The following is a 25,768-nucleotide window of genomic DNA, read 5'->3' as shown; positions in this document are numbered from 1 at the left end:
TTTTATTTGATCAGTTTTTAAGAATTTGGTCATTTATCAGCCAGAGGAGGCACTTGAAATATTTCAAGTGACTTTGCCAACAGTAGACTCAATTGCTTACCAAAATGTTCCTGTTTCTTGAAGCTGGATGCTTGAGAGAACCACAGTGATCACATGGAAGTCTTCACCTTCCTGTAGCAAACATGATTGGATCAGTGGCGATTTTACCACAAGACCTGTGTATTTATGCCTTAGCTGCTATGTTTGAAGTCCTTTCTGGAATAGATGGTAGTAAACATGGCAAAATATCTGTTCTTCCAAAGTATGCAAGAACATTAATTGATCCTGTGAATTGAAAGTCTCTTGCAAAGGCATTCTTAAATGTATGAGGTATTTTTACTATTTAAACAGGAAGTCATGTAACAGCTGTCTCACCCTAGTGGATTTACTCATGCTGTGAATAGTGGTCTAAGCCTGAATTTGAGGGTGAAGGCACAGATTAATGGAATACCGGCAAGTTCTTATTAGCATGAAACCCAGCATACTGTACCTGCCCTATTTCCATCTCTCCTTCCTCATGCACACACTTAAGCTCTTCTATGGTTTTTTAAAAATAGATTGTTACTAGGTCTCACCCCCATCTTCTCTCATAAGGCGATAGGCAATTTTATGAAACAGGTCTGTTCTAAGCTACTTGAGTCCATGTGTAGAATTCTACCTCTTTGAAATACTAAAATTGATAGGATTGACTTTTGGAATATTTGGACAGAAATAGTTTGTGTAATTATCAGAACATGATCAGAAGAACAGCTGTTAGCTGTCCCTCTCATTTGCCAGAGCCTCTTACACAAGTTGCTGTCACCATTTCTGAAAGTTCATCAGCCACAGGGGGGTTGGTTTGTCCTTTTGTAAACACTGCAACAAATTAAAGAAATGGTTCCAGCCCAATGAAAGATGATCTCATGGGCTATTTAGTGTTCTATTACTCAGAGGCTGCAGGAGGTACACATTTTGTTTAATCAAGGGTCCCTGCTATGACTTTGCCATTTTGTTTACTGGATATCCATAAGCAGCACACACTGCATGCATGCATTCTTGTAGGGACAATAGACTTAGGGCAAGGCAGTTAAAAAGCAGCACTTCTCAGTAGCTGTAAAGCAATATCCTGGTGAATACTGTAACATACAGAACTTACTGCCTGTTTAAAAAGAAAACTTTTTACCAGCCCAAGCAGATTTGTTTGCCTTTGTTACTTACTGGAGCCACTGCAGCAGAAATCTGCCCATTCTCTCATATACCTGTCAATTCACTTCTGACTTATGGCAACACTAATAGTGCTTTGATGTTCAAGGGGTAGTTTAACATAGTCATGCCATAGTGAACTTCCATGGTTAAGCAGGGGTTTGAACCCAGGTGCCCCGAGTCCTAGTCTGACATTACCCACAATTCTACAAATTATACTTTTCTTTAAGCCATTCAGCCAAATGAATAAATTGTCAGATTACAATTTGGACTATACTTTACTGTGCTGAGCTAAATTCCTTGTTGGCTCAGTTTGCTTACTAAATAAATAAACCAACACATTAATGGGGGAGAAGAGGTTAAGGATTTTTATTTAAATTTTGTTTCCAATTCATATAAAAACAGTACATCAAACATGAAATTTAGACCTCCAAAATGCTATTTGGGACATAACCATGATTTAAGTAATATCAAGGACAAATTTGGGAAAGACATAATATTGAGCAAGATGATCAATTTGTTTTCTTTGGAAGCATTTATTTTGAATGTGTGAGTAGTGACGTAATGAAGCTGCCCTGAGACATTCCAAGTTACTTTAAGATATTCTCTCCATTACTACTGGTTACTGTTGGAAATTATTTTTGTCATTGAATAACCATAGAAGGAATTTTATTTTCAGAGGCATTGTTATAAAGTCAGGAACTAAGAACAATATTTGAAATGTCACCAAATTCTAAAGAAGCTACTGTTGGCCAAGTAAAAAGCAAACTAAAAGCAATGCTTCCTACAAACATGTCATGAAATTATTTCCAAAAGTCATGTCACAAAACTGTCAGGGAAAGTGCCAAGTTGAAATATTATAGTTCCAAACTAAATACAGGATCAAAAACCTTTACAAAATGAAGACAGGTGTTTCAGAATACTGAAGGTTCTAACTGGTTTGCCTGTGAAATGTCACTTAACACATTCAAAATAAAAGCAAACTTACTGGTTACAATCAAAATCACACATTTTTTTTGCCTGTGTTGAAACTTATTTTCAGATAACTGCATTGGATTACAGCTACATGGTACAGTTCAGTTCCAACAGATTCTATGTTTTTTCTGCATTTAGCAAAAATTGGGCTGCACCCTTTGTTTTAAAAAACCAGCATTCTTTGTACCACATTTACTTGAAAATCCAAGGGCTAAATTCAAGTATTAGTCCCAAGAAAAGTGGACCTCACAAATAAGCAGGGCCACAAAAAATGTTGACATAATTTCCTTGCATTCACCAGTCTACTCTAGTTGGCATCAGCGCCTGGATTCAGTCTTAACTGACAACCTAAGAGAAAACATAGTCAAAATGCTTTCAATGATACTCAAGTGCAATGGCACAGATGTGTGCTCTTACTTTTTTATATTTTTTAACAAAAGTTTTTTTTAAAAAAAAATCATGCCATGTTTAGCATGGTCTTTTTTTACATTCAGCAGTTTCGTACTAAAATATTTTATTTTGGCAGGAAAGCCCAGCATAAATTTACATATGCTACAAGTTTTACATTTATTTACATGGCTCTTTCTTCCATCCATAAATGGTATTTTACACTTGCTAAACTCTAATACAGGTTATCCAATTTCATACTGACCTTCATAGTTCTTGTAGTAAACAATACGCAGAACACATTTTAAACACAGTTCAGTAAAATTCTTGGTTAAAAAAAACCTTTGAAGCATTTGGCAGTCACCTGGCAATGCAAAGATTCTTTTACTTGGCGCACACACAAGCTGTTCATGTTCAAAAGCTAGAGATCAACTGTATGCCAGTGTTTCTGTTATTCAACAAGTGCTACACAGATTGCAATGTTTACATTTTGGTCACAGGGCTATGGGTGGATGCATACATTCCTGTTCAAACTACCATTCCTAATCACTGTTAAGATAATGTGTAGTTTAGTAAACTAAAAGACTTGTACATGTACATTATAATCTAAGTGGATTTCTTTTAGGTGTGCTAATATTTTAATGAACAGCTTTCATCAGAAAACAAGTTTCTAATCTGACTTGAAAGCTTACAATATCTCACAGTATACATTTTGCAATTATATTGCATTTTATCTGACAGAATTTGGTCTATGGCATCCCTCCAACTCCTCTGAAAATATATGGCCAATCAAGCAGGTTTAGAACACAAGGTAGTTGAAATTAAGTGTCAAAACACTTAGTAATGAAGGTTATGGCCGGGAATAGGTTCAGGCTGCCTTCTGATTTGTAATTGCACATCAGTAGGCTACAGAACTGAATACAGTGCACAGAACCCCAAAAAGGATGAAAAGTTAATGGGGTCTGGGAGCCCTCCCAATGATAGACAATTCAACAATCTAGTAATATGTAGCTTGTGTAATACCAAAAAATGTGCCTTTGTATTTTGGAAACCAACATGGACCCACATTGTGCGATATCAAACTAAGAAGTGTGTCATTTTCCCCAATGTACAATTAAAACTATCTCAAGCCTGGACTTTAAGCAAGGTCTTAAGTTGAAAAGTCATGATTTCTTTATCAGCAGGATTAAGTGAAACAGACACCCAGTGACTTGGTGGTTTAGGAAGAACACTTGGAGATGGTGGCTCACTGAACTTTGCTCCAGCATAGTTCTGGTTGGCTTGAGACATGAAGAGTGAATTAGATAGCACTGGATTCCAATTCTGGTTAGCTGGAAAATGCATTGCGTTCTTCCCCCCATTTTGCATGGCCTGCCATGCTACAGATGATGAGTTGCACCCATGCCCCCTCTCTTTTTTATGGATTTTCTTCATCTGGGAATTCTGATCTTTGCTCTTTTTCCTGTTGTTCAGTTGTTGATGATTCTTAGTAGCATTTCTGGGCTGGCTAGATGGAACACTGAACCTTTCTCCACCGCCCATCTTCAACTTAAGTGTCACCTAACAAGAGAAGATTCAATTGTCAACAGAAAACAAAACTACCTTTTTTGAAATGCAAATAGAATGTTCTTGCTTTGCAGAGCAGAATAAATCACACCTGAAAACTTGAAGAGGCATAAATTGTAGTGGCAGTTGACACTGTTAGAATTTAACAAACCTAAATGAGCAATAAACATGCACTACACAAAACTAATTCAAGACAAAACAGAACTTAATACTTTGTAAACAAACACTTTGTTACAATTTTTTGTAGATAATATACCAAAAGGAACATGCCTAGAAGTTTGAGACTACAGTACTAGATTCTCTCCTAAAACATACTAGCAAGACAAAGTATTTAAAACATTGTAATGACCTGTGAGATTTAGGTGTGGATTTGTTTGTGGGTTTTTTTGTTTTGTTTTGTTTTTTGTATTTTTGGGCAAGGAACGCATCTTTCTATGTTCAGTAAAAGGGCTGAAGTTTCCTTGTACAACATACTGGTCCTGTATTAAACATTACAGCCAATAATGTTTTAAGTCTGCCATGAACATAACTGCAAAGGCAGAAGTGGTAGGAAGCCAATGGTCTGGTTGCACAGGCAGCCATGCAAACTCACCACTCTGTTTTGCCAAAGCCTCTTGCGGTTATGCACATGGAAAACTGAACTGGATACTAGTCTACCTTAAGATTCAAATATTCCTTATAAGAATGCCACAAACAAGTCCACCACAGGCTGGTAACAGAATGTATTCTGACATTAACCATAATTTCCAAATCTCAAAAGTAGGTCAGAAGGAAAAATTAATATTTTAATAAAAACACATTAATGGCTTCATGCAAAGTGAGTGATTGCATGTACTCTACGCTAGAAAGCAGGAACCTATCACCAAGATACTGTTTACAGAATTAAGCGCAGCTGGACAAAGAAGTTTCATTTAGAAGCAGTTCGAAGTGCCAAGGTTTAAGAACCCAACATGTTTTTGCCCTCTTTACCTTTCAGTTCGCTTTTCAGATTCCACAGTCTCCACCTCCTGCCCTCTCTCCTGCTGCCAGACCTGAAAGAATAGATGCTGACTCCTGTTAAACCCCTTCCTTTGGCTGGGGATGGTAGTTCTCATGGGCCGATTTGCTGTTTTCAGCCACGAAGCCAAGCCCAACATCGGATTCTTGGCACACAGGCTTCAAGGATAGAAGTCCCAGCTCTGAAAAGAAAACAATTTGAACAAGGTCAAATCAAAAATAGCACTTAGTAAGGAACATAGTTTAGAATGAGTTCTACATTTCTCTCTTTAAAATAACTGAGATAGATTGTGTTTTCATTTCCACAATGTGTGTGCTACCAGTTATATCTAGATTTAAGTATACAATTCACTGAATTCAGAGGTGGGTTTTAAACTAGAAGTAGCTATAAATTTTCAGACAAATCCAATTTTTCACATGATTGTAACCTTTGTCTATCAACATAATTAAAATGAAATACCAAGTTTTTTTTTTAAAAAAAGGAATGAATTGTGCCAGTCTAACATAAATCTCAAAGTACTCCCATAACAAGTACATCTTCGGTTTCAACTCGATTAATTTGACATATTTTTTGTTGAAAACCCGAGTAGCCACCCTCAAAACAATAAAATGTTTCACTGTTTATAGTTAAAGATTTATCAATGATAAAAAATTAGTTTGAATAATGATAATATCAATAATAACAATGTGCTATCAAGTTAATTCTGACTTATAACTACTCTTCTCAGGGTTTTCTAGGTAGAGAACAGAAATGGTTTCTCTTCTGGGGCCATACTAAAACTATGCAGTTTGCCTAAGGCTACACAAACTGGCTCTTCCCCTAATAGGAACAGTGGGGAATCACTGCCAACCTCTGGCTCTGCAGCCAATGCCTAAAACACTGAACTATCCAGCTAGCTATTGTTTCTATTTAAAGGGAATCTGACAAGGATCTTTGTTAATTTATCTGTATGATCAACAGATCAGATGACAAGCATAATTTAGTCATAATACAGTGGTGCCTTGACTTACAAAGGTAATTGGTTCCAGAACTCCGGTCATAACTCGAAATGGTCTTAAGTCGAAGCACCATTTCCCATAGGAATGCACTGAAATGCAATTAATCCATTCCAGCCAAAGGAAAAAAATCACCAAAAAACCCACTGCAAGACCCATCGGAAACACAATCCATTCCCCCCCAAATGGGAGAGGGGAAAGAAAAGCAAGCAAATCGTGCAAGACCCTTCGGAAGTGCAAAAAAAGCAAAGCAAAAAACCTGTTCAAGACCCTTCAGCAATGCAAAAAAAAAGCAAAGCAAAAGGCAAAGAAACCCTGCAAGACCCATCGGAAATGGGGGGGGACCCAAAAAAGCAAACAAACCCTTCAAGACTCGTCAGAAATGAGATTTAAAAAAACATGTTCAACTACAGCATAACTCCAAGCCAGTATGGACTATGCTAGCTGTGGAACACGAAGGTTTATTGTCTGGCATATTTGGAGAGAGCATCAGGCTAAAAACTGCTGGTTTATTTATACAGGACATTTCAAATTGCTTCCAAAAACTTCATCAACTTCCCTGCACCTTTCTAAGGAGGCAGCTGTATTAGAGAACTGAAAACCCATAAAAATACTGGCAAAATATGGGAGGAAATTCCCTTGAACCATTTTTCCTTTTTAAAAAACAAAACCAGGAAAACATTTCCTTGATTTTTCCCTAAACTTCAAATCTCTGTACTGCATCAAAAACAACAAAAAACTTTGTGACAAATACAACTTATTACATCTTAAACTTCTACAGGATTCTTTTGTTGTCTCCTCTGGGCCAACAATGGTCACAAGAATTGGCTTCCTTTGCTCACTTAACACAGCCAAGTGAAAAACAATTAGGCTTTTTAAAAAACCTACTACTCAATTACTACACAGATTTTTAGAACTTTACAATAATAGGCGCAGAAGCGGTAGCCATGTTAGTCTGTAGAAGCAGAGGTGAAAACAAAATACAAACAAAGAGCAAAAAAAGAAAAACGTGGTGGCACTTGAAAGACTATTACTGTATTTTTATATTTGTAAAGTGAGCTTTCATGGAACAAGTCTATTTCATCGGCGCCACACTTTTCTCTTTTTTTCCTATTTTAACTTTGTTTTCACCTATACAATTTATCTGACAAGCAATTCACGATGCAACTTTTGACACAGACCCCTTTTATTACCTTCCAGCACTACTGGAGGAAAACCACTGATGTCAGGTTCTGAACCAAATGAGAATTTCTAGCTGACACCTGAATTTCTTTGACACAAGACTCACAAGGGGAATTTCCAAGGCCACATCACAAGGATGAAAGAGAAAAGGAAACACTTACCCCACAATAACAAACGAACAGTTTCACTCCTAAACCATCTCTTTCCTTGGGAGTTTCCCGAAGTCACTACCAACTTCTAGTAGCAAAACTTGTAGGGATCCTCAAGATATGCCAGTTGTTCAAGCAGTGGCTTCCCCACAGCCAATTCCACCACCACCACCAAGGAGTTTCCATGGCCAAACAAGGATTTGAACCCAGATCCTACGAGTCCATTCCATCCACTACATCACACAGCCGCTCGCAAAAACCTCTATTTGGCCCCCAAAAAGTCCAAAATAGGGAGTTTGGTGTCCTCTACCCAAAGTAGTTAAAAGTCTATGGATACAGACCAGGATTCTCTTGTTTTCCAGTATCACTAGCAAAAGAGTTTTAAGAGGCCTCCATAGTTTACTGTGGGTGTTTATTAAAGAAAAATAATAAAACGTAACAATTCATCATTCAGCAAAAGACGGAGACTTCAAGGCGGTTTGTCAAATCTTTCCCTCAGCTTCCACTGTCCTACCGTCCCTCCAGGAGCTGAGGGGGACCGAAGAGACACTCTTGGGCTTCTCTGTGCGGCAACACAACATGGCGGCGCACCCCCTCAGCCTACCTCACCCCGGACTTCACTCCACTCGCCCTTCACGGTCACCCCAACACCGCCATGGTCAACGCTAGCCCCTTTTTTAACCTCACCTCGAAAGCGCAACTCCGCTCGCCCCTCTCTTCGCCTCTCCCTCCGCACTCGCCTTCTCGACAGACAAATTCTCGCGCACAAAATGGCGGCCGCCTTCTCCCCCTACGGTCCCGCGAAGGGGGCGGGGAAACAGGCGTCACGCAGACCCGCCTCCCTCCACTCGGAGCAGCCAATCCGCGCGAGGCTCATCCGGACGCCTGGCCAACGGGCATCGTGTCCGCCTGTTGCTAGGGTTGGGAGGGAAAACGGAGGGGGTTTGAGGAAGGGAAAGGGAGGAGGAGGAAAGAGCCCAGCGCAGCGGGAGGGGCTGTTGTTGTTGTTGTTGGGTTTGAATCTCCCCGCGAGGGGCATGTCGGGAAAAAAATAAACGGCTGGGGAAAGGAAGCTGATGGGGTATGGAGGGGAAGGCGAGGGAAGGGCACGGTTCCTTCTCGCCTGGTCTCTCCTGCGGACACCTCCTCAGCATCTGACTGTGGGGATGAAGGCTCCGAAGCTTACGACCAAATATACCCTGTTACTAGTCATGAGTAAAGGCGGGACTACAACTCCCAGAATCCCCATGTCAGTACTCTGGGAGTTGTAGTCCAACAAGACAGTAACATGTCCCAAGCTCTGGTTTTATAGGCGTCACAGCAAAACTTGTTTTTCTCTTCTGTTCCAGAACAGCACACAGCTAATGCACGACCCACCTTGGAAATAGCCATTCATTTAGGGATTTTGGATACACAAAAGCTCACACTGCAAATCTTTTAGTCTTCAAAGGACTGAAGTGCTTTGCTTCCCTCCTCCCCACACACTTTCCTTATTTTGCCAACATGCTGAGGCAAGCGAATGCAACTACTCCTGTGTAAATTCTGACAATTCTGTTATTTGCCTATTGTGAAGATGTCCTCCCGGCAAAATGCTATATGCTCACCCCAGGGAAAGAACTAACACAATCGCTGTTTTTCCACACATCTTTTCATCATTTGCGTAGCACCCTGATCAGATTGATTGCCACAGATTGATTGATTCATTTACAGTAATCCCTAACTGTGTGACATGGGGTTTTAAGGCAAGTTGTACTTGCAAAAGAGCCAAGGAGAATATATATATAAAAAGATGTCCCCGCAATTTCACTGAGAAAATAATGTGTTTATGAAGATGAAGTAGCGATAGAGAGAAAAAAGCCCAACACTTCACATGATCTCTCCTTTTGGATTTTAACAATCGTGTCACTCTGCATGCAAAAGTGTCTGTCAACAATGTAGACCAGTATGGAGACCGTCCAGTCCGAAAGTGGGACCAATTGCAGGCAGACCACCTGCATGGGGCAAAATTAACCCCTCAGGCCCAAATGTCAAAGGAAACATCCACAAGCCCCTAGTGTATAATTTCCAGGTGTTAATATGTTCTCAGCTGACAATAGTATTTGACTGGCTAATTCTTTCCATGTCAGTATTTTGATTCCATGGTCAAATACCATGGGATTTGTTCAACATAATTAGATTCTAAATATTTTTTTTTTTACTAACTACATGATGCAAAAGCTGGTTCGAATCAGTCCAGCCCTTTTTGCTCTCTGCCACTGGGGAACGTTTACTTTTTCAAGCTGGAATGATTTGAATGGGCTTTTCTCCATGTGGTTGCATTGTGATATGTTCTTGTAAAGACTGGGCGGGGGGGGGAGTCAAATACCTATCCTTTGAACCATTGGATCGTCTAGGGCAAACTGGTTCTTCTTTAATGTCAGAGATTATCTGTAACTTCTCTTTCTGCCCTCAATGACGTATGTGGGGCCAGTATTGGCTGCTGTCATTGCACTTGAGAAAGCGGTTTCAGCAGGCTCAAGCAGGAAATGTGAAACACTGACCTATTCTGGTCAACACTGCCCTCCTTATAGCACCTGCCTGTCTTAAAACCTTTAATACCTGTTTCAGAAGGCTAGGAAACTCATCCGAGCAGGTTTTCAGTACAGGAGAACACTGCAGGGAGCAGGGGCCAAAACTCTTCACACTCTCATCCATGTCGTTTTGGATTTAAATTTAAACTACAGACTGGGAAAATAATTTTGGGGAATACTACTCCCACAATCCCCAGACTAGATGGGGATTCTGGGAGCTGTAGTCCAAAAAGAAAAAGAAAAAAATTCCAAGCTCTGGAGTATTTTGAATGCTGCAGGAGTCTACCTATGACATGTACTGGTAAATCTGTTGGTGGAGGGTGGATACATGTACCTTAAGAGCACAAGGACATAAATGCATGCTCTTAAATCCAAAGGCTGTGCTAGTACATCGTCTGCTATTTACCCATAGTCTGCAGAGGTGTGTTTTGTACTGGAGGTCACTCCTATCTACATATTTAATCAGTCTTACCACTGTATGCAGACATGTCTGAGCAGCAATCAAGACTGCATGCGTGATGTAAGCCACCGCTCCCATGGGTGTGTAGAGTGCAGAGTTCTGTAGGAGGAGGGTTGCCTTGTTTACAACTGTTCCTGTTTCTACTTGTTGACTAAAACGTTCCGTGTTTCAGTGTAAGAGTTCAGAGTCTGCAGATCATGAAATGGAGCAAGACCTGCCAGTTGCAACTGGTGGTAATCATACGGAGATATGAAATATAAGGAAAGTGGTGTGTGTTTTTTTTGGGGGGGGGGAGTTCAGAGAAGGAAACGCAAGTACCAGTATTTCATGAAAAGTGAAAACAGAAACGAGAAGCAAACAAGCTCCAAATTTGCAGAAGTCTTTTTTAAAAATCAAAGTAAAGGGCATAGTTTTTACTCTTTTCCCAATTTTGAACCAATCAGTTGTTCCATATCAAATTCTAACTGTTGCTTCCTGTCCCACATATAGATTTCTCAGGAGATAGATATGGTGGTCAGGCACTGCCATTTCTTTATGAACTTGCCATAGTTTGCTGTGGTCCACACAGTCAAAGGGCTTTTATGTAGATTGCTGCCTCCCCTTCATGGATTGTTGCTTTGTCATGGCAAAGGGGCTTGAGTGATTCGGAGAAGCGATGGGCTATGCTGTGCAGGGACACCCAAGATGGACAGGTCCTAGTGGAGAGTTCTGACTCAACGCGATCCATCTGGAGCAGGAACTGGCAAGCCACTCCAGTATCTTTGCCAATAAACTTCATTCAACTGTCTTAGGAAACTTTTAATCAACTCGAACTAAGCCAGGACAGTTGCATGCTGAGAAAAGTTAAGCAAGTGGTTACCCCTTCCATTTAAATTAGTAAAAACTAAAGATGCAACTGATTACATCTGTCAACTGAATCCAAACAGCTGCATTATGCAAACTTCAGGACACTCTGTTTGGTTATTTAGATCCTAGTTTATTGGAAGGTGCAAACCATCCACTCCATGTTACAAATCACCTTTGCCGGTCTTGTCTGTTACAAAAGACCTGCCATTTGGCAAAAAACGTCACCTTGTTCTTCACAGAATTATAATTCCCAGGATTGTCTGGGGAGAGGGGGAAATGTGAATTCTCTCTGTGTCTGCAGGGTACCTTCGCTCGGTGTTTAAGAGCGCCATTTTGAATAGCACAAGCTGTTGCATATAACACTGGTAAGCACAGAGTGTTGTCGTAATGAGGCCCTAAGCATGTGGTGAGTAAGAAACCACAGAGTGAGGCCTTCTGACATCACAAGGTCGGTTCCTTGTGAAGTCATAGAGGTGGGGCAGGCAACGGTTCAGACCAATAACTGGAACTACAACTTTGCCAAGGAGTTGAAGAAAGGAGCACAAGGGCAATCTGGACAAACGGCCAATACTTCGGTAAAAACAGGCCAATAAAAGGATGTGGCCACCAGCCAAGGGCAAAAGACATTTTTCAATGGCCGGACGAGGGAGAAACTGTGCCGAGCAGCTGCAGTCGTTGCTGCCATTCCAGATAAGGCGCATGCTTTCTGTGACCTTATTTACAGCACACATGACACACGGGGAGTGTTTCTAGACCCTATGCTGCTGCTGAAGCTCTGGGGATTTCTCTCTTATGCGATCAGGAGGCACAGAAGTTGCAATACTAGCGCTGTACACCCTCTCGTGCCCTAAACAGCGGGCCTAAATGCCTGCATCCGCCAGCCCTCTCTCCAAAGTCCTGGCTCTGTGGCATGCTAACACCAACACAGCTGCAGCACACATGCAGGTAGCTTTGCACTGATACTAGCTGGGAATGGGTGGAGAAGGATGCCCACCACACAGACAAAAATTAAACATTCTCTTTCTATTGACTGTGTACTTTGGTATTTGTCACCTCATCTGGAATGTCCAAGGACATCTGGAATGTCAAGAGGCATCTAGAATGTCCACTGGAATGCTGGAGGACATATGGAATTATGGAGGACATCTGGAATGTTGCAATTCCATGAGACTTGACCAGAATCTTTAAAAAGGGGGTCAGTGTGGAGGCAAGCACACTTTGAGTTTTATGCAGAATGTTTGCTCTTTCTTGATCACTTCTTAAATTTATTTATAGTTTAATTGGAGGATGCAAGATGGGAATCATATGATGTTCCCAGCTCTCCTATTGAAAAGGAATATATTGCAGGATACTGTGTGATGCAAACAATACTTACCTTATCTCATTGTAATGTCTGTATCAAGGTGAGATAAAATGCTTTCTTCCCTCTTACTGCAATAAAAGTTGCAAGAAATGTACTGAGGGATGCCTGCAGTTGGCTTTCCCTTCCTGCATTTACACATGTTTACATAAACATGATGAAAGAGGATGCAATTATAAAGGATTCTGCGAAATAATGCTTTTCATTTATTAGAAATCTCACCATTCTGCATGGCATTAAAAGATGAGGAATAGGAAAAGTTCCTTTTTTAAGAGACCTCCCCAAATAGTAAGACCAACCAATGAGTTTGGAAGCTGTGATTCAAAAAACATACTTTGCCCACCTCTGTGAAAAATGGAATGTTTGAACTGATTGGCATTTTGCTGCAATGCGCAGAAACATGTGTCGGTTATGTTCAGTCTTGAACACTTTTGGAGTTCGTACAGGTCTAACTTTGTGCCTTCGTAATGTCTGTGACCCTGGGCTAGAAGAGGTTCCAATCGGGCATAACGCAGCTCCTTCCTTGCTTACCCTCACTTTCCTCCCTCTTCTGTTTGCTGATCTTAGCCCAGCGGGTTTGCTATGACATAACTAAAGGGAACCCTGAATACCTAATTGCAGCCCTAAGTAATGCATGGCTGACTGGCTGGCTGGAATCATAAACACAGCATTATTGCTGTTTCCAGGTGCAGTTTTATGGCACTGTTTCATGGCAGATCCAGCATGATAAGAAATGAAATAACTAACCATTTGTTTCCTTTTAATGATGCCCTAAAATCCGCAGCCTTCAGGCGGGTTGCCTCGCCCTGCTTAATGATAGGATCCTTCCCAGCTTTCCTTTCCTGGGCGGTTGTCTGATTCACCCAAGACTTTTAGCTATATTCCTTCCTGAAACTAGACCCACCACCACAGGACGGTGGCCAGAAGCAGCTTTGAAACACTGGCCTAAGGTGATCATCAACCCTATTTCCTGCTTTTGAAGGCTAAAGTTTTTTTCGAAAGTTACCTCATGAAACACCAAGGTCCAAACTCTGTTGATGTTCTCCATGCCTGTTGAGGCAACCATCCCATCTCTACCACCATTCCTGACACATACGCTGGTTGTGTAGCTGGTTGCACAACTGCTTGTTCGCCTGATCTTGCAACCAGGACGAGACCAGGTGAGGGAAGGAGAACCTACTGAGCAGGGAGGGAACACTTACATAATCACAAAGATGAATAGAGTTGAGGCTCAGAAATTAAACCCTTTTGAAGCTTTCCTGCCGCTACCACCACCACCACGCATCGTTCATTCGAAGATGAGAAAAGAGAAAGGGATAGGAAAATGGACCGCCTTCAGATGTTTCAGACGACAGTATATTGACAACAGGCCATGTTGGCTGGAGGTGATGAGAATGAGCACATCTGAACAGTAGAAATGTCAGGGGTGGAACCTGAGACTTTCTACACACAGAGCATCCTCTTCAGGTAAAGAGGCATCCCATCATGAACTGGTTTCGCTCAGTAAGTACTGTGCATCCCAGGAGAGGGGCCAGTTGAGACCCCTTGGAACATGTGCGTCCGATAAGATGATACACCTTGCCCCTCTTGGACTTTTGGGGGTTCCCGAGTGCCACTAGAAGGAGCAGCTTGGGAATAACATCTACCTAGAAGCGGCTGCCAGAAATCAGGAATGACTTGACGCTGACAGCATATAGTTGTTATTGTCAGGAGAAGGTTGATGCATTTTCCTTGCTGGCATGTTTTCAGTCAGAATCGTACAGGTCCCAGGCAGTGGCATAAAGGAAAATTTTGAAAGGCAGTCCGGGACTTATTGTGAGCCTAGCCATACAACCCCCAAGGAGAATCCAAAAATTCAAGGAGCACCATTGAATGTTACCAACAAACAATCTTCTAGCTGTTTTCATCTCCACAAGGAATAGTTCTTGTGCAGATTAACACTCATTAGTGTTAATTATCCACTAACGACCAAGCTAGCCTAAAATAGTCTGCATTACATCACAGCTAGCTCACAACATAGCCTCTGCCTGACCCACCAGGTCTTCTCTGGCCAGGCTCCTCTGTGTAGCCAACCTGAGAGAGGCCCAAAGGTCATCTACTAGAGGTAGGGTCCTCTCGGCAGTGGCACCGAGGTTGTGGAATGAGCTCCCGGAGAAGCTATGCCTCGTCCCCTCCCTGTACTCATTTAGGGGGCCGTTAAAAACACTACTTCTCAGGGAGGCCTTTCACGTTGACCCCTGCTGAATGTCTCGCCTCCATAATTATTGTGTGCTGTCAAGTCAATTCTTACTTACGGTGCTCTTTTCAGGGTTTTGTAAATAGAAAGTACAAAGAAGTGGTTTACCATTCCCTTCTTCTGGGGGCATCCTAAGACTGTGCAGCTTGCCCAAGGCTACATAGGCTAGCTCTCTTGGGAGGCACAATGGGAACTGAACCCACAACCCTGGTTCTGAAACCAAATACTTAGCTTACTGAGCTATCCAGCCAATGCTACCTACCCTATAACTCTGAGCAAGGCTTGGCGAGTGAACCTGGGGCTTAGGGATTGTCCTAGGTATTTATTTATTTACAAGACCTTTTTTGTAAATTATGGGATGTGTAGGCCAAAAAGTAACATGTCCAAGCTCCTGGCTCACCCGGTATGTTTCCTAAGCCGCTGGTCCCAGCCTTTTACTGACTCATTACGCCAACTTCAGCATGTCACCTGTTCTAGAGTCATATCCTGATTCGTTCAAGAAATGCTTTGTGACAAAGTTTTTATCTCTTAGTTCATTATGTCATTCTCAACTTAAAAGTGAAAGAGTTGGGAAAAACTATTGGCTAAGGGTGTGTAATTGTTGGCTAAGGGTGTGGAGAGACATTGCCAGAGAAAATTGTGTCTGTGTGAGAAAGCTCACAAAATCGGTCAACTTCAAGGAGAATATATATATAAAATGTTTTACAGGTGGCACATAACTCCGGAAAAAATATCAAAGATTTATACAGATGTGTCAAATGTTTGTTGGAAGTGTCAAGCACATGAGGGAAGTTTTTACCATATGTGGTGGACTTGCAAAGTAGCGAAACGATTTTGGATAGGTTTACATACTTTGTTACAAAAAAATATTGCTTTATAAGGTTCCACTAACCCCAGAACTGTTTCTACTGAGTATTATACCACACAATATAAGCAAGACAAAGAACTACCTAGTTACATATATAGTCACTGCAGCCAGAATTCTTTGTGCCAAGAATTGGAAGAAATCAGTGATACCAAAACAAGAGGAACTTATTGAGAAGATACGGGAAGCAGCAGAAATGGATATCTTATCAGAAGTGTTGAAAGACTGCCCAATGCAAAAGGCAACTGAACAATGCAATTTGTTATATAAGTGGATTGAGTCACCAGATAGTATTTGAATAACATAGATTAAAACTAGGATGTAAATGTAAGTTAAAACCTGGAGGGCAATCAAATAGAAGAAAAGCGGAAAGTCGGGTTGATATTGCAACATGAATAGATTGGATGTCAGTATGTTTTGTGTTCGCCTCCCCCTCCTTTTTTTTCTTCTCACATATCACCCTTCACCTTCTATACCCCTTACCTTATCCCAAGTGTTAATTTTTAAAAAAGGAAGGGGAATGAGAGGAAAGTTAATTATATCTCCAGAGGTCCTGGCTCATTTTCCATGACTTTTTTTTTGTTGTTTTGTGTTATTAGGGTTTTTTTAAAAGTATGTTTTTACTTTCTATTTTATATAATTAAAAAATAATAAAAGAAGTGTGAGGAAGTCCATGCTGAGCCCAACTGTTTTATTTTTCCAATTATGCCAATCAGGGAGGTGGGAGGTCTTGAAGGTCATATGCATGGTGAGGGTGAAATTTTTCTCATTCTTGCCAGAGCAAAACCCAACAGGTGGGATTTCATTCTTACAGCAGTGGCAGTCTGAATCAAAGCTGCAATTAACCTCGTCCTGATTACAGCTCTGCTAATTGGTAATGGCACCCTGGGCTATACCAGTTATTATGTAATCATTACATTCCCCTAATGTGATATGCACGATACAATCTCTATGTCAAAGCTAAGCTTTCTGCCATAGCCATCTAGGTATCCCAGAAACAGATGGGGCTGAGAGACCCGAGCTATTTACACATACAGTGTTGCCTTGCTAGATGATGATAATCTGTTTCCGAAATCATCATCTAGCGAAAAGCATTTCCCCATTGGAATGAATTGAAACCAGTTTAATGCGTTTCAATAGGGAAGAATCGTCATTGTCTAGCAAAATCGGCCATAGGAAAGCCACTTTGCGGACCGCCGATCAGCTATTTAAATCGCTTGCGAAGGTTAGGTCCCGAAAACACCCGTTTTGCGAGCGCGGAGGGAGCTGTCAAAATCGTCGTCTAGCAAAAATCGGTTTGCGAAGCAGGGACCAAACATTGTCCAGCGAAATTCCCCCATAGGAATCACTGTTTTGTGAATCGCTATAGCGATCGCAAAGAGTCAATGTGGTCCGGTGGGCCAGATAGGCGTGGTATAAATTAAATAAATTAAATAAATAAATAAATAAATAAATAAATAAATAAATAAATAAATAAATAAATAAATAAATAAATAAATGTCTAGTGAAAAAACTATCGTGCGGGGTAACTGTCTAGCGAGGCACCACTGTAAGTGGAAACACTTCAGCTTTTTCAAAGTTTCAGCACTAGACTGGCACTGTAGATCCAATCCAGAATCTGTCCATCTCCCTCCCACTCCCCAACCTAAAACAGGAGACATAACCAAGCTGATGAAATCAATTCCTAATCTAGTTGTTGACGGGTGCCCTCAAGTTACCTTCATTCTGAAGTGCTATCATTTTGTCTTTTAATGTCTTACTGAAGTTAATTTTAATAGTTATACCTTACTGACCAAACTCTGTCAGTCAGTCATTTAACCGAATGACTGTTTGAAAAGAGACAGCATTCTTTCAAACTCAATCAAAGGCAGCAAACTTATTTCATTTTCTTGAAATAAAATAAATCCCATTACATCACCAAGCCTTTCCAGAGCATGGGCAGAGTTCTGACTCCAGTCCTCTGAAGATGCCGGCCACAGAAACTGGTGAAATGTCAGGAAGAACTACCTTCAGAACACGGCCAAAGAGCCCGGAAAACCCACAACAACCATTAGATCCCGGCTGTGAAAACCTTCAAGAATACACTGCCCCAAATATTTTACTGCCCAAAACAGAATATAAGATCTCCTCCCCAACATCCTATATACAAACGTTGGCTAAGTGGTATACATCATTTTATCAGGTTAAGCCTTTTGCATGTTGAATGTTTGATTTTGTTATTAGCTTGTGTTTATTTGTATTTGAATTTGGAATAGTTTGAAGTCTTCTTTGAAGTAAGGAGGAACTTCCTACCTACTGGCAGCTATATTCTCCCCAACAGGTGGCAGTAAATCACACAAATAAGACATTGGGCTGAGATATATGAATATATTAAATAGATGCTAACTTGCCACTGTTCTCCTGTACACATGAGAATGTGCATGGGGACATGCATATTCACAAGTATAACACACATTGCTCTGTGACAGGTTCGAAGTCTACATCAGTGGTTCTTAACCTTTGTTACTTGGATGTTTTTGAACTGCAACTCCCAGAAACCCCAGCCAGCACAGTTGGTGGTGAAGGCTTCTGGGAGTTGCAGTCCAAAACTCCTGAGTAACCCAAGGTTAAGAACCAGTGGTCTACATGAAGCCCTCATTTTGTTGTTGTTGTTGTTTAGTCATTTAGTCATGTCTGACTCTTTGTGACCCCATGGACCAGATCATGCTGGTCCCTCCTGTCTTCCACGGTCTCCCAGAGTTTGGTCAAATTCATGTTGGTCGCTTCGATGACACTGTCCATCGTCCCCTTCTCCTCTTGCCTTCACACTTTCCCAACAGCAGAGTCTTTTCCAGGGAGTCTTCTCTTCTCATGAGATGGCCAAAGTATTGGAACCTCAGCTTCAGGATCTGTCCTTCCAGTGAGCACTCAAGGTTGATTTCTTTCAGAATGGAAAGGTTTGTTCTCCTTGCAGTCCAGGGGACTCTCAAGAGCCTCCTCCAGCACCACAATTCAAAAAATCCTACCCAAATATTATTAGTTTTATTATTATACCATACAGATGTGACAAGCAAATAAAAACCATGCATATGTTTAAGCTACATTTAGGCATAAATAACACCTATAAATCAGAACCCATAAGTTCTCTTTCCATCTCACTGGCATTGTTTTCATAGGGAAACGGAACCTTCAAAACTTCTTCAAGGAATCTGAAGTCCATGTGTTTTCTGAGCCCCTTTGTCCCACTGACTGGATTCTTTGTGGTGCTTTCTGTGAGATGCGGGGCAAGACAGGCAACCCCCCCCCCTCGCCCTCACCTGCTTTGCCAGGGCCCTTGTTCCAGGGCTGATGGTGCAGTAAACTGGTCCAGGTTTACCCTTTCCTAAGCATGCCAAATGGACTGTGGTCATTTCCTGCATCCTCTGCTCCTCTCCCCATTCCTGCACCATGGCCAGGCACCCCTCATCCATAGCAGTTTTCTCATAGCCACACTCAATAAAATAAAATAATACCACTTTACAAGTCATGGCACAAGGGTATTTCCTAATTCTTCCATAGCCTGTTTGAGGAGGACAGAAGTCTCTGAGCTTCTGAACCAAGAGACTCACCTTCTGCAATTTATGTCTTTCCGTTTAGAGCTACATGGGCGAGGAACTCCACAGGGGCTTACCGGAGCTCCTTGAAAAAAACAAACCAAACATGGAAAGGAAGGAGAAGCTAAATGTTACTTTCCACCCTATCAGGAAACCTACCAGTTCCTTTTTTCCTCACCAACTTCTGCCTTCCCATCACAATGGCAGAAGTCGAGGCTCAGCAGTAAAGACACGCGGGAATGCCCAGCAGAATCTAGATTTTTTAAAAAATAGGTAATCCATGAAAGATTCAGGCATAAGACTACTGATAGTTTGCCAGCACAAAGAAGTGGGCAGCATGGTAGTGTCGCTGTTACTTCTTTATTGTCTCTTGTCAAACAGACACCGCAGGTTTTTGAAGCACTGCTTGTGAAACCTGTTTGGTCAAACATAAAAATAATGCAAGGGGGGCATAGACAGTGGGTTTTTTCTCCCCATAAGGTAGCCTCAGCAAAGTCACTGGCTGAAATCCCATAGTGCAACTTGCACTAAAGTAGGCCTATTGGTTCACTTGGGATTTAGTGAGCCAACTCCTCTGTATGTTCCATTCATTCAAATGGGTCCACTCTAATAGTATGCTAAGCCACAGTACAGTATTTCAACCATTATTTACTTACTGAATGGGCAGAATCCCATCACTTATGCCCACCAGCATTATGTCCAGCAGCGTAAAGCTCAGCAGCAAAACGCTGCTGGTAAAGATGTTGGCTGTGGTATTTTCTGTCATGCGCTGGTCGCCATGCCTGGGCACAGATCAAGAAGGCCAGTGTAGGCAATGACTTTCTAAAAGGTTCAAGGGTTCAAATGAAATAAGCCTGCATGTCATAGAACTCAGTCCTTTCATACTGTATGAGCTCTTAAAAACATTGTGTGTTTCTAAGCCTACCTATTGTTGTTGCTGTTGTTGTTTAGTCGTTAAGTTGTGTCTGACTCTTCGTGACTCCCATGGACCAGAGCATGCCAGGCCCTCCTGTCTTCCACTGCCTCCCAGAGTTTGGTCAAATTCATGTTGATCGCTTCGATGACACTATCCAACCATCTCGTCCTCTGTCATCCCCTTCTCCTCTCGCCTTCACACTTTCCCAACATCAGGGTCTTTTCCAAGGAAATCTTCTCTTCTCATGAGATGGCCAAAGTATGGGAGCCTCAGCTTCAGGATCTGTCCTTCCAGGGAGCACTCAGGGTTGATTTCCTTTAGAATGGATAGGTTTGTTCTCCTTGCAGTCTAGGGGACTCTCAAGAGTGTCCTCCAGCACCACAATTCAAGCCTACACATACTGTACTAATGGTTAAATGGAGATTTTTTCCAGCCCCTTCAAGGTTCCAGGAATCCTTTGGCTGACTCTTTTTGCCTGTTGTCTGCTCTCTTGTCAAGGCTGCGGTCTTCTTTCCATTTCAAACATTGCTTGGAAAAAGCCAGACACGATCATGAACAGGACTCCTAGAAACCGTCAGCGCAGGCTGGTCCTAACAGCATATGGAGGATGGTATTTCCCCCATGCGCTTCTTCCACTGTATCTCCATCTTCTGCTCTCACCCTTTGCCACAGTGATTCAGCTCACACTGGCTTCTGTGGTTCTCTTTCCTATGCCACAACTCTTGCATGTTCTTCGCTTCCGATCTGTTCTTCCCACAGATGTTCACTTCTCCTGCAAGCCGCTTTACTGCTGCGACGGTCTCGGCTCCAGGAGAGGAAACCGCACCAACTTCCACAGGTAGGTCCTTGGGAAGATCTTCCTTACAGATGCGAGCATCACCTGGATGGACCTGCAAATCAGAGTTGGAAGCAAACAGTCAAAAGGTCGATTTGTCAGTTTCTTACCCAGAAACAACCTGAATGCAGAAAATAGAAATTAGAAGCACATGGAGATGATTGTGTCTGATAAATGCTCAGAGAGGGCTAAGAAGCTACAGCCAAGGTATCACCTACAGGTAACAAACTGCCTTCTAGGTTGCCTAGAGATGATCCATTTTTCTATGCAAGAAACATGCTGTGATTGCTTATTTATTTAATTATATTATTTATTGGTTTAATTTCTGTAGCACCCGCCTGACCGATGGTCGTTCTGGCAGTTCACAGAAATCACAGTGACATAAAAGAAAACATAACATAATCAATGCAGTAAAATTAAATGGGAGTGTAAATGGATTCAGAAATTTTGGAAACTGATTTTTAAGGGAATATGTGATATATTTGGAAAAGATATCGAATTCAATTCTAAAATTGCTTTGCTGTCAATTCTTGATAAGATAGAACTTGGTTATTGCTCAAAGGAATTGATTTCCAATTTTATGACAAGTGCTAGAATATTAATAGATAGATTCTGGAAAGATAAAAATGATATTAAATTAGAAGATTGGTATAATGAAGTATGGGACATTGCATTAAATGATAACTTGATTACTGAACTGAAGATGAAAAGAAGGGAAATAAGTTCAAATATTTTTATGCTATTTTGGGTAGATTTGTTGAATTTGTATTAGTGAGAAGAAAGGGGAAAGTCTCTAAGCAACAATTAATACAATTTTGGAAAGGAGGTTCGTATTAAAAGTGTTGTTCCAAAGGGTCCCGTGGGTATGGGGGAGCACTGTGGTTTAAATTGTATTAGTAAGTATTTTGTATTTTTGTATTTGTTTTGTTTTGGAAATTTAAAAAATAAAAAAGTAAAAAAAAAGAAATTAAAAAAATAAAAAGTAAAAAAATTAAGAACTTTGTTATAGACAGTGTGGTGTACTTGACAATGTTTGATTAAGCCTCGGGAGACCTGAGTTCAAATTCTCTCTTGGCCATGAAACTCGCTGGGTGGCCTCAGCCCAGTCACAATTCTCCTACCCTGACCTACCTCACAGGTTTCTTATAAAGATAAATCAGAAATCAGGAGATCTGTGTTTTGGAAATAATCCTTTTTTTCTTTTACTCCCCAAAATCCCCATTGTGTTATTTGCAGGGAAGGGGAAGCAAATTGTGGGATTCGCTGTCACGATGAATTTACGTTGCACCAAGGACTCGATTCGGATTCAACTCGGAGGGGGGGTGTCAATGTCTCGGACCCAACTCATGACTTGGAACCCACCCACCCTCCCCCTTTCTCTCTTGGGGGAAAATAGCTTTTTTAAAATAGGGGCTCTGGGGGGCTTGGGACTCCAAACTTGTTGGTTGGTTGATTTTTTAAAATTTATTTGCTCCTTTTAAGTTAATCTATGGACATGTTGTAAACGGTATAGCTTTGCTCGTGGAAGACCACAGCAGAGAGTTCAAAGGGAGTGGGGGGGCTAATTTCAAGGTGTTTTCTGTCTAAAGAGGAACTAGCTTCTGTCTGGCTTCCTGTTTTCATAAGCACACTGGATTAGAACATTCTTCGAAGCCCTTTGGGGAAACTCGATAAAGGAAGCTAAATAGCTTTGGGGGCTCCTGGGGGCAGATTGAACAAAATTGGTAATATTTTAAATTAATACATAAGGAGAAGATATTGAAGGAGAGCTGCCTTGATATATAGCACCTGAGATGTTTGGTTTAGAGAGACTTCCAGGGGACTTTATTTTCTGCAGGGGGCTCCTAGCTGGGGATCTTGTTCATGCGTAGACCTCACTGGTGTCTGGTATTTGGTTTGCATGTTTTTTGGGGGTGGCTGGGAGAAAGCATCAAATTTGTGCTGAGTTTGTATCATCATCCTTGTTCTTTTGGTTGCTGGATCTAAAAATTTAATATCTCTTCAAACGTTACTTTCCAGCGGCCATGTAGAAAACTGCCTCATGGACCCAAAACAGGACAACAGACAACGACAACCCCCACAACGAGTCCTAAAGGAAATGACCCCTTTTTAAAGAAAATGTTTCCTTTCTAAGTTCACAAGGATGGAGCGGTGCCCGATGAATGTCACAACGGATATATTTCGATGCAACTCCAGCCGGACGCCCATGGAGTGTTACTTGGTCCTCCGTGGTCCTGCTCAGACTGTCATCGCTGTGCTGTGTTGCGCCGTTGGGAGCCTTTGCGTTTTGGAGAACTCCTTGGTGCTGTACCTCATATTTTCTTCCCCAAAGATCCGGCAGAAACCTTCTTACCTCTTTCTAAGCAGCCTGGCCTTGGCAGATACATTGGCCAGTGTTATATTTACTTGTAGCTTTGTCCATTTCCACGTGTTTGCTGGGACCGACTCCTCCAAGGAGGCCTTCTTGTTGAAGCTCGGAGGAGTCAACGTGGCCTTCACAGCTTCCCTTGGCAGCCTCCTGCTGATGGCCTTTGACCGGTACATCTGTATCTGTAAGCCGTCGTCCTACAAGGCCCTCGTGACGAAGAGAAGAGCCGTGGCAACTTTAGTGGGCCTATGGGTGGTCATCGTGGCCCTCGCTTCCTTCCCTCTTCTGGGATGGAACTGCTGCAGCCTCAACTCAGCCTGCTCCGAGCTGTTTCCTTTCATTGAAAACACGTATTTGTCCAGCTGGATCGCCTTGGTGGCGGTTCTGGTGGCGGCTATCGTATATGCCTACACCTATGTCCTGTGGAAGGCCCGCCAACATGTCTTGTACATGGAGAAGCACCAGGTGCAAAGCGGCCAGCAGAACTCCAAGATGAGATTAGATATCATGCTGGCCAAGACGCTCGTGGTCGTGTTGGTCGTTCTGGTGGCTTGCTGGTCGCCAGCCTTGTTTCTCATGATGTACAGCACCTTTGCGCCGCTGGGCGAGTTCATCAAGAAAGTGTTTGCCTTCTGCAGCACCTTCTGTCTGGTCAACTCAATGGTGAATCCCGCTATTTATGCCCTACGGAGCAAAGAATTAAATGCTTCTTTGAGAAGAGTCTTCTCCTGTTGCAGAAAGAAGCCGGGCATCTCTGAGAGCTGCCTAGAAGTAGAAAGCACTCAGAAGACTTTCCCCGTTGAAAACGTTTGCGATGAATTGATTGGCAGCGGACCGGTTCCATGCTCTAAAACATGTCCACTTGCATAACTAGGAACGAAGGCTTTCTCTTCCCATTTCAAGAGGATCTAGAACTTTGCTAGAGGATCAGCTTTTCCATTGTGTCTACTGATTTCCAAGTTGGTAGGTCGCCTACCAACTGTATCCTCCTGATTCTCTTGTATGGGGAATTAGTGCCGGGAAATTGCCCCAGAGGGAGACCACAGCTGCAATACAAGGAGATCTGCAATCGGGATCTGAAGGCCTTGGGAATGGACCTCAACAGATGGGAAACCCTGACATCTGAGTGTTCAGCCTGGAAGCAGGCGTTGCATCACAGCCTCTCCCAATTTGAAGTGACCCTTGTCCAGCAGGCCGAGGCAAAGAGGCAGATCCGAAAGCAGCAAAACCATGGAGCTGGACAGGGGGCAGATTGTCTTTGTCTTTAGTGTGGAAGGGATGGTCACTCTTGAATTGGCCTTCTCAGCTACACTAGACACCGTTCCATCTCTCGAGACTGAAGGAGGCCTAACTAAGGTCCCTTGAAGCCGCTCTCTTGAGTCTGTCACCAGGTTTTGCCAGTCATACACGTCAGAGACCAGGTGCCACAGAGAGTGTTCTGCTTTGGGCTGAGGATTTAGAAAAGATTTATGATGTGTACGACTCATTTCCTTTTACAACTGTGTTTACGGTCTTGGTGTAAGAATAGATACAACTGCCAAACGTCACTCTTTTAGGCAACATTCTTCACAATGGAGAATCTCTTTCCTGTTTTGTATTTGGTGGCTGGTGAGAGAGGCGAACGCCAATTGTTACTACATTTCACTGAAAGGCTTCACAACGTAGTCGACAAGTTTAACAAAAAATATCCACAGTAAAATAAAAGCAGAGCAGTTATGGACTACAGTTCCCATAATCCCCTGGGCCAGATTAAAATAAAAGAATGTTGCAGTCTGATCTGAGTCACTTAAGAACCATAACAAACTCTCTATAGATCAGATATATTAGTCACACTGTAACATTAACAAATAAGACCACTGAAAAAAATGGAATAAAGTATGTACATCCTTTTATTGGTGTCTGCAGAAAACAAAGCTTCCATATAAGTGTGGAATATTATTTTCCAGCAATTTACCGAAATGCCAATGAAAGGCGAGCTGGTGGCCTTGAGGTGCCATCGTTTGGAAAATGGGACTTTTCTCATCCGTTTGCAGATTGGGATTCCAGAACATGACATGGGTAACCCCACTGCTCCAATTAAGCCACGGGGCTGGCCTCCACGTTTCCCTCCTTCAATCTCCTGATCAGTGCAGACGCGCCTCGTTGGTGGTAAATGGTCCAGAAAAAGTGAGCAACGGGTAAAAGATTCCCTGTACAAAATTGCAGCCCTAGAGCTGATGGGCTCTGTAGTCCTAAGACATTCCAGTTGCTTTACAGGCAACGAAAGGG

At 42.0% G+C, this 25,768-nt stretch overlaps 2 protein-coding genes across 4 annotated transcripts; one reads left to right on the top strand and one right to left on the bottom strand.

Moving 5' to 3' along the window:
* Positions 1-1,566: 1,566 nt before the first annotated feature.
* PNRC2 (proline rich nuclear receptor coactivator 2) lies at positions 1,567-8,287 on the bottom strand. Of its 3 annotated transcripts, none has more exons than XR_013538367.1 (3): positions 8,160-8,287; positions 5,119-5,327; positions 1,567-4,143 (listed from the first exon to the last, which is right to left on the bottom strand). XR_013538367.1 is itself a non-coding variant. In XM_078379934.1 (2 exons), exon 2 carries the CDS (start codon positions 4,123-4,125, stop codon positions 3,709-3,711), a length of 417 nt encoding a protein of 138 aa, XP_078236060.1. In that variant the 5' UTR covers positions 4,126-4,143; positions 5,119-5,257; the 3' UTR covers positions 1,567-3,708. The 3 variants fall into 3 exon arrangements, 1 of the variants encoding a protein (XP_078236060.1); XR_013538368.1 differs by having other exon boundaries at positions 7,485-8,239; XM_078379934.1 differs by lacking the exon at positions 8,160-8,287 and having other exon boundaries at positions 5,119-5,257.
* A 10,848-nt stretch (positions 8,288-19,135) lies between these two features.
* Positions 19,136-25,175, top strand: CNR2 (cannabinoid receptor 2). The gene has a single exon (XM_020800071.3). It carries the CDS (start codon positions 23,276-23,278, stop codon positions 24,368-24,370), a length of 1,095 nt encoding a protein of 364 aa, XP_020655730.3. The 5' UTR covers positions 19,136-23,275; the 3' UTR covers positions 24,371-25,175.
* The last annotated feature ends 593 nt before the right edge of the window (positions 25,176-25,768 follow it).

The sequence above is a fragment of the Pogona vitticeps genome, chromosome 9 (assembly GCF_051106095.1).
Source record: "Pogona vitticeps strain Pit_001003342236 chromosome 9, PviZW2.1, whole genome shotgun sequence".
Classification (NCBI taxonomy): Eukaryota; Metazoa; Chordata; class Lepidosauria; order Squamata; family Agamidae; genus Pogona; species Pogona vitticeps.
Note: the sequence above shows the minus strand (reverse complement) of the source record. Positions and strands in the feature narration are given on the sequence as shown.